The sequence below is a fragment of the Neopelma chrysocephalum genome, unplaced genomic scaffold, assembly GCF_003984885.1.
Source record: "Neopelma chrysocephalum unplaced genomic scaffold, ASM398488v2 Primary Assembly neopelma1_65b, whole genome shotgun sequence".
NCBI lineage: Eukaryota > Metazoa > Chordata > Aves > Passeriformes > Pipridae > Neopelma > Neopelma chrysocephalum.
Window position 1 is genome coordinate 4,286,838 of NW_020897723.1, and position 10,410 is coordinate 4,297,247.

Genomic DNA, 10,410 nt, shown 5'->3' on the forward strand with positions numbered 1-10,410 from the left:
CCGGGGCTGAGCTGGGCCGGGGCCGCTGGCGGTGAGGGCCGGGGCCGCTGGCGATGAGGGCCGGGGCCGCTGGCGATGAGGGCCGGGGCCGCTGGCGGTGAGGGCCGGGGCTGGGGCTGAGCTGGGCCGGGGCCGCTGGCGGTGAGGGCCGGGGCCGCTGGCGGTGAGGGCCGGGGCCGGGCCGGGCCGCTGCCCGTGCCCCCCGCGCCGCTCATGCGTGTCTTTACAGGGCGCGGCGGCCCCCGCGCCTGCCCGAGCCCTGGAAGGGACTCGCACGACGTCGAGACCCGGAGGGTGCGGCGGGCGCGGATCCGGAGAGCGAGGTGCCCATTCCCTTCTCTAGCAGCAAGGCCAGTCCGCGGGTTTGGAGCGTCAGCCGGTCCATGGGGAGCGACCACGAGAGGCCGTGGCTGAAGGTGTTGCCTTTCAGTGTGCTGTGCACGGGGCTGTTGCTCTGGTGTGTGTTCAGGGAAAAAACGGAGATTGATGAGCGACTGGAAGTGGTTTTCTCCGGCGAGATCGTGGACTCTTTAGATATGGCCCAAGAAAGCAATGCTCCCTTGCAGCTGCCGAAGGAGCAATGAGGACGGGAATGCGGCTACAGCAAAGGAGCTGCCAAAAGTTTGCTGGCATTCACCTGGTTAAAAACTGTACCGACTCATTAATGGAAAAAAACTTGGGTTTTTTGAGTTTCGGCAGCCTTATCCTGCAAGCTTGATTTCTTCATGACACTTTCTGTGCTGGTCTTACCTTAGTAATTTACTTTGGTAGCAAAAGGTGTAGTTTCTTTCTGGATTACACAGTAGGGATGAACAAGACATATTGCAATTCAACTTGAATTTTAATATAAGTTTTATATAACCCATCACTTTTCCATGGATCATTTTTCTTAGATGCTAGGTGTATTAAAAAATATGAAATCTGAATGTCTTTAAAATTGCTGCTGAAGGTGACCTTTGTTTGACATTTTGGTAGTCAATTTATATTTCAGAGCAATTGTAAATGTAGCCATTAGTGTGCGATTGTGGTCTGATTTTTTTTTTTAAATTCTGCTAAATAACGTAGAAATTACCTTCACAGGTTCGTGCTTTTGGGACTAGAACTTTTTAGGCATGGCTGATTCAGGTGATCATTACTGGTAGGAGAGCATTTTGCAGAGAATCAAAATGATTGGCTTGCATTATACTGGGGAGGAAACCCCTGGATTCCTTGAACCATATAGTGCCTAGGCTTTTTCTGCAGATTTTTAGATGCATACTCTGGAGACTTTTCTTGGAGAGGAGAAATGTAAGATACTAATACAACTTAGTTCCCTTCAAAATTAGAGGCATTTTTTTTTTAAGCTTTCAAATGTAAAAACAGAAGATTGGTTTTGTGCCATTAAAATCCATAATTAAAAACCAAAAACTCCCAAAGATGGCAGCAACTGTTAAGATAGGCTGGAGTTGTGCAGAAAACTGGCGTAGGATCATGTTTATCCAATGCCACTGATGAGTCTCTGAACAACATGCACTGTCGTGGCATTTGATTTTGCCATAGAGTCCCTCAGTTTAACCACACGATGCCTAGTAAATGAATACACCTGATTTGGTACTGCCACAAGGTTTAGTCTTGATATTCAACCTATACTACAGTAGAATATTCCAAGTGAGGGGTATGCATTGGGGTGTTCTGATGAAAAGAAGAGTGATCCTGAATTGCTTTTATATTGAAGCTAAGGTGTAATACCTGTTGCTCTTGACTAGCTTTCTTACTCTAAGTTATATGAAAACAATGAACCAAGCAACGTGCTGCTTTGTTTAAGGAAATACAGAGCTGCCCCTTCATGCGTGCCTTGTTTTGGGTGATAATAAGCGTTTAATAATAAAACTATTCTCGTAGTCTCTTGCTTTCACCGTGTTGGGAAACTTGTCTGTGGCATTTTGTTGTTAAAAGCAGAGTACGGGGCCATCAGCTGAGGCTCCCTGGACCAGCTCTGCATGCTCTTTGTACAACATCCCTTCTTTGGGGCGGCGGAGGGACCCCCAGCGGGAAGTGCGGGCCTGTGCACTGCTGTGTTGGGGTCGCAGCAGGTGCGGCCCCAAGAGGATGCCATGGGTTTGCAGAGCAGTGTCTCAAGGGCTAGCGACACAGGAGCGGAGACGAGTGAGGTGAGAATTTTACTCTCGGACTGAATTTGGTGTTAGTTTTAGGATGTTGTCTATGCATATATGTTGTAACTGCTTATTTTTTTTTTTCTAGGCGATACACAACCCTTTGCCTGTCTGCTGAATGTGACGAAGGTCCATCCAATAAGAGGTCAAGGTAAAGGAACCTCAGATAGTCACTATGAGGAGGTATGTCAGCATGGGCCTCCACATCTGTGTTTTTTTGCAGTGGCCGTCTGTCTGCTTAGCGGGGTGTAGCAGCACTTCAGCGAGCAGTCTGACAGGGTTTATAGGTCTTCAGCTTGCCTTGAGGGGAATCCCTAAGTATTTGAGAGCTCAGCGATTGAGCATTTACCTATTCTATTTGCAAGGGTGGTCTCGGTAGCAGCTGGAAAGAGAGGAGCCTTCCAGGCGAGTCGGGGAGATAGAGAGGCGGAGCATGGGTCCACTGAATTTTCAGAAAGGCCACGTCACTTTCTCTCTGTGTGTTTCAGGTATGCCACATTAGGATAGCTGTGGCTGGAGCCGGTAGCATGAGAACCTCAGTGTGGTTAGGACAGGGTGAGTAGGGGGATTGTTGTGTTCTGGCAGATGCAGTGCTAAACACGGGGAATGATTTTTGGTTTCCTTTTAGCTGACTAAGAAAATAACCCGGGGACTTCAGGAGCCTTTCAGCTCGCCGAGGTGGCTCTCCTTTGCGTCGCAGATGGATTCACATCCCCGGCCATGCGAAAGATAAGTCATGGGCTATAACGTGGAGAGGGGACAAAAGCAGGGTATCAGCTTGTGGATTTTTGGGAGATATTTTGAAATTAGCATAGGTAAAATGGCCCTTTAAGATAAATCAATGCAGAAGCTTACTTTTGTCCACAACAGCAGCGTGTTCAGGGCAGAGCAGTTCTAGTCTAGGTCGTCTAGATCGTCTAGTCTGTGTTCCACATCTTCCGGGTCCTTAGGATCGGATGTCTTTGTATTCCTCTCTCCAGAGGCTTATCGGAACAATCAGTCATCATCATTCAGGTCTTGCTGTCAGCATTCTGCAGCCTGGTGCCGATATCATCCGTTCGTCATTGGCTTGGGTGCACATCAGAATCTCTGAAGTGTCGACTCAGATCTTTTTAACTGCCTTCTTCCAGGCTGTATTTGCAGCTGTTGTCTGCAGCCATCCATTGTTAGGGACTGGGACTTTAAGAATATAATGACATTGAGAACATCCTGAATCGAGCATTATCCGGTGTCCATCTTTTACAATTTTGACAGGCTATTCTTGTAACGACTCATTTCTCCGGCTCCTTTAAGCCTCGTTAGCTCACCATCACAGGTCATCTTACACGACCACATCCCTTGACCACATCCCTCTCGCAGTCATCCTTCTCAATGAGAGTTTTCTCTCACAACAGGTCGCATTGTTTGTCATCTTGTGTGTAATGGGTGTCTTTGTGTTTGTCCTGGAGCTGCTCTGCCCTGATACACAGACCAGAAGATAGGTGGAATAGCACTAAGGGTTTAGCATTAACATGTTAATACATTGAGCCGGTCTAGGTGATGGTTGAGTAGTCATTCCAGACCGAGCAGTCCCTGGTGTTGTCACCAGTTGTGATGTGTCGCGTATGGAGGCCTTGCAGTTCAGTTGCTGTCGATTTGTAGCAGTGTGGGCTGCAGTTGGAGTTAAGGTCCTGTTCCTCACTTGACATGAGATGTCCAGAGCTGTTCAGTTCTCCTGGAACATTTTGGTGACTTTTGTAATAATTCTATTTCAGATGCAGGCGGAAACGATCCCTGAGGAAGTTCAGCACATCAGGTGAGCTGGCCTGAAGGCCAGCCCCGGGGCCTGTGCAGGGCAGGCCGCTGCCCCTCGGCCCCGGAGTGCAAGGGCGTGTGGAGGTGTGGAGGGAATGGACTGGCCGGGCTTTGGCAATTTGGCCCCAGAAAGACTAAGTGACCTCTTCCAACAGGGGAAGACTGAAGCAAGCGGTGCCAGAAAGAACTGGAGTTTCTGGAGAATAAAAGCTGGAAGTATGCCCCTGAAAATCCCCCCGGGTGGTCAGTGGTCTGACTTGCACGGACTGGTTGCCTTGGCCAGGAGCAGTCCTGCTGGAAGCACGTTTGCCCAGGCTGGAATTTCCATTTGATGCTGGCAAAGCCCCTCTGGGTGGGCCCCAGTGCCTGGCATGAGTGGAGCGGGCTTCCAGGGCACTCATTGCAGGTGTTGTGTTTAAGGGAAGAGCAGGGGAGCCGTTCTCTGGCCCAGAGGAGCTGCAGTGTTTCCCTCTCTGGAAGAATAAGAAATAAAAAAATTAAAACCAAACGAGAAAGAAAAGAAAATGAAAAATAAAGAGAATGAAAAATAAAGAGAATAAAAAATAAACGAAATAAAGAAGGAAATATAAAATACAAAAGAAAATAAAAAAAAATTAAAAGCAAGAAAACTCAAAAGGAAATAAAATGAAAAGTGAAATAAAAGAGAAAAAAACAACCCTTCTGGGGCACCCCGTTTACTCCCCGCCTCGCCCTCTGACCCGTAAATTGGAGGTCACCCCTAAAATGTGAGAAGGGGACCCCAAAACGTGGGGGGGGGAACCCCAGGGAGCCGAAAAAGCAGCAGAGGGGGAGCCGCGAACTGTGAGGGAGGGGCCCCAGAAAAGCGGGTGAGGCGCGCGCAGTAAGGAAGCGAAGCCGGGTGGTGAGGCGGTGGTGGCGCATGCGCAGTCGTTACCAAGACGCCGGCGATCACGTGGTCACTAAGGGCGGCCAGGAGAGGGAACGGCGACGCATGCGCAGTGGCTCTTGTGCCGCTGCAGCGCTCCCTGTTAAACTTAAGGGCCGGTTCCGGCGGCACGGCGGGACTTGTGGTCTCCCGTCTCTCCTGGGGTGTGTATGGGGGAATAACATGAAGATTTTTGAGGTGAAAGCGCAGAAATTAGTGAGGGGCGTTCTCCGGGTAAACTGGGGCACCGGAAGTGAGAGCGACCGGACTGTTTTCGACGGCGCACCACCCAAGATGGCGGCCTCCGTGACCAGAAGTCCTGCGAGGCCGCACAGAAAGAAAGATGGCGGCGCCCTTACCGGAAGTCCTCCAAAGCCGTACAAAAAGATGGCGGCCCAGGGCCGAAAGTCCCCCAAGCCGACAGTAAAGATGGCGCCGCAAGGACCGGAAGTTTGCCGAGACCACACTAAAGATGGCGGCGAGAGGCCTCCTTCTCTCAGAGAGCCGTCTATCCTGTTGCCTGACCTCCGCCCCGACCCGGACCCCCGCTTGGCGCCCGCAGCGCCGTCTTGCCGCGCTGCTTCCCGCTGTGGGGACAGGGCGGGGTGCTCGGCGGCGCCGGGCGCGGGCGGCAGGTTCGTGGGCGGCGGCAGGCACCGGCGCGGGCAGCCCCCTCTCGGCGCCGCGGCGCGCGCCTCGGGTGCGAGGACCCCAGGCAGAGGGCGGGGCCCGTGTGTCGTCCGCTCGCCCTGTTCCGCTCCGCTCCGCTCCCGCCCCCGCCCCCGCCCCCGCCCCGCTCGGTCCCGCCGTGCCCCGGAGATGCTGTCGGGGCTCCGCCACCGCCTTCCCCCCCCGGAAGCGACCCACGGCGGCAGATCCGACGTCGGGCTCTCCGGGAGATCGTCCCCGGGAGAAAGGAGCTGGGCAAGAAAAGCAGCCTAAAAAGAGCCAGGGGGGATCAGATCAGCAGGTTTTCCAGCCAAGAAAAACCAGCAGAGAGATGAGGGAATCGGCTTCCAATTAATAATGACTTGCTGGGTGGAGGAAGGATTTCTCTGTGTTTTCCAGTCCCTTTGCATTCCTGAGATGATTTGAAAAGGATGGCTTTAGCAATCAACTCAGTTGGAGATTTTGGTTCTGAGAGGAAATGATGCCAAAGAAATGCAGAGTTTTGGGTCAGGTTTTGGGAGGATTTGGGGCAGTTTGGGGGCAGTTTGGGGTCAGTTTTTGGGGTGATTTGGGCCTGGTTTTGGTCAATTTTGGGGATGATTTGGGTCAGTTTTGGGCTTGATTTGGGTCAGGTTTTGGGGTCAGTTTTTGGGATGATTTGGGTCAGTTTTGGGTCATTTTTTGGGGTGATTTGGGTCCGTTTTGAGTCAGTTTCTGGGGTGATTTGGGGCAGTTTTTCGGGTCACTTTTGGGTCATTTTTTGGGGTGATTTGGGCCAGTTTTGTGTCATTTTTTGGAGTGTTTGGGGTCAGTTTTGGGTCAGTTTTTGGGGTGATTTGAGTCAGTTTTTGGAGGAGGTTTTTTGCAGTTTTTGGGGTGATTTGGGTCAGTTTTGGGGTCAGTTTTGTGTCATTTTTTGGGGTGTTTGGGGGTCAGTTTTGGGTCAGTTTTTGGGCCGATTTGAGGTCAGTTTTTGGGGTGATTTTGGATCAGTTTTGTGGGGGTTTTTTGCAGTTTTGGGGTCAGATTTTGGGCTGGTTTGAGGTGAGATTTTGGGGTGATTGGGGCCAGTTTTGCTTCAGTTTTGGATCAGTTTTTGGGTCAGTTTTTGGGCTGATTTGAGTCAGTTTTTGGAGAAGTTTTTTTGCAGTTTTTGGGTTGAATTGGGCCAGTTTGGGGTCAGGTTTTGAAGCCTTTTTGGGGTGATTTGGATCAGTTTCGTGGGGTTTTTTTGCAGTTTTGGGGTCAGATTTTGGGCCGATGTGAGGTGAGATTTTGGGGTGATTTGGGCCAGTTTTGCTTCAGTTTTGGATCAGTTTTTGGGGTGAATTGGGTCAGTTTTTGGGTCAGTTTTTGGAGGAGTTTTTTTGCAGTTTTTGGGGTGATTTAGGGCCGGTTTGGGGTCAGGTTTTGGGGTGTTTGGGATCAGTTTTTTGCGTCAGTTTTTGGGGTGAATTCGAGTCAGTTTTGGTCATTTTTTGGGGTGATTTGGGTCAGTTTTGGGTCAATTTTTGGGGAGCACTGGGTGTTACTGGGGTGCACTGGGTGTTACTGGGGAGCACTGGGAAAGAAAATGAAAAATAAAGAGAATAAAAAATAAATGGAATAAAAAAGGAAATATAAAATACAAAAGAAAATGAAAAAAATAAAAGCAAGAAAACTCAAAAGGAAATAAAATGAAAAGTGAAATAAAAGAGAAAAAAAAAGAAAACCCTTCTTGGGCACCCCGTTTACTCTCCCCCCCCCGCCCTCCGACCCGTAAATTGGGGGGGGTCACCCCTAAAATGTGAGAAGCGGCCCCCAAAATGTGGGTGGGTGGGGGAACCCCCGGGAGCCGAAAAAGCGGCGGCGGAGGAGCCGCGAAATGTCCAGGCGGGGCCCCACAAAAGCAGGCGGGGCGCGTGCAGGGAGAAGCCGGGGGGACGAGGCCGTAGGGGGGGCAGGCAAGATGGCGGCGCTGGCGCATGCGTAGTCGTTACCAAGACGCCGGCGATCACGTGGTCACTACGGGCGGCCAGGCGCGGGCCCAGTGACGCATGCGCACTGGTTCTCGTGCCGCTGTAGCGCTCCCTGCTCCACTTAAGGGCCGGTTCCCGCGGCGCGACGGGACTCGTGGTCTCCCGTCTCTCCCGGGGTGTGTGCGGGGGGAATAAGATGAAGATTTTGCGGGCGAAAGCCCAGAAATTAGTGAGGGACGTTGTCCGGGGGGCACCGGAAGTAGAGAGCGACCGGACTGTTTTGGGCGGCGCACCACCCAAGATGGCGCCCTCCGTGACCGGAAGTCTTTTCTCCTTGGCGGCACACAAAGATGGCGGCGCCCTCACCGGAAGTTCTTCAAGGTCGTACAAAAAGATGGCGGCCCCGGCCCGGAAGTTCGCCGAGGCCACACCAAAGATGGCGTCGCCAGGACCGGAAGTTAGCTGAGGCCACACACAAGATGGCGGCGAGAGGCCCCCTTCCCTCAGAGAGCCGTCTATCCTGTTGCCTGACCCCCGCCTCGCGCCCGCAGCGCCGTCTCGCCGCGCTGTTTCCCGGTGCGCGGACAGGGTGGCGCGCTCGGCGGCGCCGGGCGCGGGCGGCAGGTTCGTGGGCGGCGGCAGGCACCGGCGCGGGCAGCCCCCTCTCGGCGCCGCGGCGCGCGCCTCGGGCGCGAGGACCCCAGGCAGACGGTGGGCTCATCGCGCCGCCCGCTTGCCCCGTTCCGCTCCGCTCCGCTCCTCTCCCGCTCCCGCTCCCGCTCCCGCCCCCGCCGTGCCCCGGAGATGCTGTCGGGGCTGCGCCGCCGCCTTCCTCCCCCGGAAGCGACCCACGGCGGCAGATCCGACTGGGGCTCTCCAGGAGATCGTCCCCGGGGTAAGCGGGGCCCGGCGGGGGCGCGGCAGCTCTTCTGCCTCACCCGCGGCCATCCGGGACTGCAGGCAGGTGAAGCGACAGGCAAGTTTCTCGTCTCTGTGGAGAAACTTGCCCCTGCGTGCCGCCGCCAGGAGAAGGCGCCGCGGGTCTTGCAAGGTGGGGGGGGGCGCGCGGCTGCAGTGCCGCTCCCGGCCGTGTCCGCCAGGCGGCGACTGCGAGGCCTCAGGGCCCGGCGGTCGGCGGCGGGCTCGGAAGCGGCGCCCGTGGAGAGCGAGGCGTTGGCCGGGCCGGCGCCTGAAGCCCTCGGGGCCGCCGGGCAGGGCAGTGGCGGCGACCGGCCGGGGACGGGGGGGGTGGTATTGGTGTGGGGGGGGTAAGAGCAGGTTTTAGGGAAGAAACACCTGTAGTGAGTAATCAGAAGAGAAGCGTGAAAGCCAAGAGCCTTTCACTTCCCCAGTGAACTTAATTTTCTTGTTCTCCTCTCTTTCAGGACAGGGAAAATCATTGACTTGGGTCCAGCAATGCCATATGTGTTGGGGTATGAGCAGCCAAAGGCAACAGGCTCCAGCCCCGCCAACCGGCGCTGGGGGCACCTGGTGCTGCCGGTGGGGTGGGGTAAGTCAGAGGGACACGTTTCTCTCCTCCTGGCTGTTGGCATTTGCTCCCTGGGCACTGGCTCTGTTTCCCACTGCGGGCTGGTCCTTGCCGTGCTGGGAAGGGTGGAGAGGAAGGGGCGAAGGGCCAGGTGAGCGTGGGGTCCCCGAGCTGTGGGGTTGGGCTGTGCTGAGAGGGGCAGGTGGGTCCCCGTTGGTGAGCCTGAGCCTTGGTTTGGGGGTTCAGGAGCCCGAGGGGCAGAGCTTGGGGGGTGTTTGCAGCTCTGCCAGGGCTGGAGCTGACACAATGCTGGGGAAGAGCCTGGAGCTGGACTGGGCCATGGGACAGACACAGGGGAGCTGGGGGAGGGCTTGGGACTCCCTGAGGGGAAAGGAGGGATGGATGGGCTGGATGGAGCCACGGGCCTGTGCTCGTGGGAACACACTTGTCCAGAGCACTGGGATCCAGGTCAAACTCCAGTTCCCCTCCTGTCCAGGGATGCAGGGTCTGAGGGATTGGATTGCCCTGGGGGTTTCCAGGAGACCAGGAATGAGAGGAAACGTGGTGCCAGAGCAGGCTGTGTTTGCCTCTGAGGACAGAGAGCCTGTGGGCTGAGGTGAGATTGCTGTGAGTGTTGGGATGAGCATTTCAGGGAACGGAGAGCTCGGAATTCCAGGTGCTGATGGAACCATCGCCTTAGGTGTGTTTAGTTTGTGTCCGTGGGAGCTGGGATTTGGGCTGGAGAGCTGTTGCTGGGAACAAAGGGTGGAGAAAACCTGCTCCACGGATGTGTAAGGAAGGATGAAGTAGCAGGGAAGGGGAGTATTTCTATACAGTATCAATATTCTCCATGTGGGATGGAGCAGCAATGGGGATGGTTGGGTTTGGCCTGGGCCGGTCAGGATCTGCCATAAACAACCCACCAGACCTCTGAACCCTCACTGGACATGTCCAGCCCCTCAGCAGAAACCCAAGTCATTCATTTGTTACAGAGGAAAAATGATGGGTAATTGCTTCTGATCTGTGGAGAATTTCCTTTGGAATGATCAAGCAGAGGGTGTATCAAGGCAGGCAGAGCATTTCTTTTGGCTCTTTTTTTTTTTCTGGTTTGTCATTTTCTCTCTGGCTTCAATGTGTTTTGTGTGCTCCTGTTCAGGAAGCAGCGTATTTTTACCTTGAAATTCAGGGTGGGTTTGTTTGTTTGTTTGTTTAGGGTTTTTTCTTTCCCAGTTGAATCAGGCCTTCCGTGCATAGTCTGGTGTTTTCCCAGTTGAATCAGGCCTTCCGTGCATAGTCCGGTGTTGTCCTACACGACTGCTTTGGTGCTGGGTCAGAGAGAGAGAAGGGGAATGACTTTTCATTCTCTTCCAAGCAGAAGTGGGAGGTTGTCTTGCCCTCCCCAAAGCACTGCAGGCACATGGGAGTAGCTCAGTGCTGGCC

At 54.0% G+C, this 10,410-nt stretch overlaps 2 protein-coding genes across 5 annotated transcripts in view; both read left to right on the top strand.

Moving 5' to 3' along the window:
• The window catches only part of CUNH16orf91 (chromosome unknown C16orf91 homolog), a 3,366-nt gene extending 304 nt beyond the window's left edge, over positions 1-3,062 (top strand). The window contains exons 2-3 of one of the 4 annotated variants that reach the window (XR_003534328.1): positions 1,936-2,641; positions 2,782-3,062. Coding sequence is in view for 1 of the 4 variants with exons in the window: in XM_027684121.1 (XP_027539922.1) it covers positions 230-584 (355 nt within the window). In the remaining 3 variants the exon portion in view is untranslated. Of the gene's footprint in view, positions 1-229; positions 1,884-1,935; positions 2,642-2,781 lie in introns of those variants that run through there. The other 3 variants (XR_003534329.1, XR_003534327.1, XM_027684121.1) reach the window with 3 other exon arrangements.
• A 4,898-nt stretch (positions 3,063-7,960) lies between these two features.
• On the top strand, positions 7,961-9,893 carry LOC113967967 (atherin-like). Its single transcript, XM_027684060.1, has 3 exons — positions 7,961-8,376; positions 8,867-8,991; positions 9,510-9,893. Exons 1-3 carry the CDS (start codon positions 7,961-7,963, stop codon positions 9,521-9,523), a joined length of 555 nt encoding a protein of 184 aa, XP_027539861.1. The 3' UTR covers positions 9,524-9,893.
• The last annotated feature ends 517 nt before the right edge of the window (positions 9,894-10,410 follow it).

Bases quoted from the DNA above. Each gene is read 5' to 3' on its own strand.
- LOC113967967 (XM_027684060.1), top strand. From the start codon at position 7,961: ATGGCGGCGAGAGGCCCCCTTCCCTCAGAGAGCCGTCTATCCTGTTGC. The intron at 8,377-8,866 runs GTAAGCGGGGCC...CCTCTCTTTCAG, and splicing joins TCCAGGAGATCGTCCCCGGG to GACAGGGAAAATCATTGACT.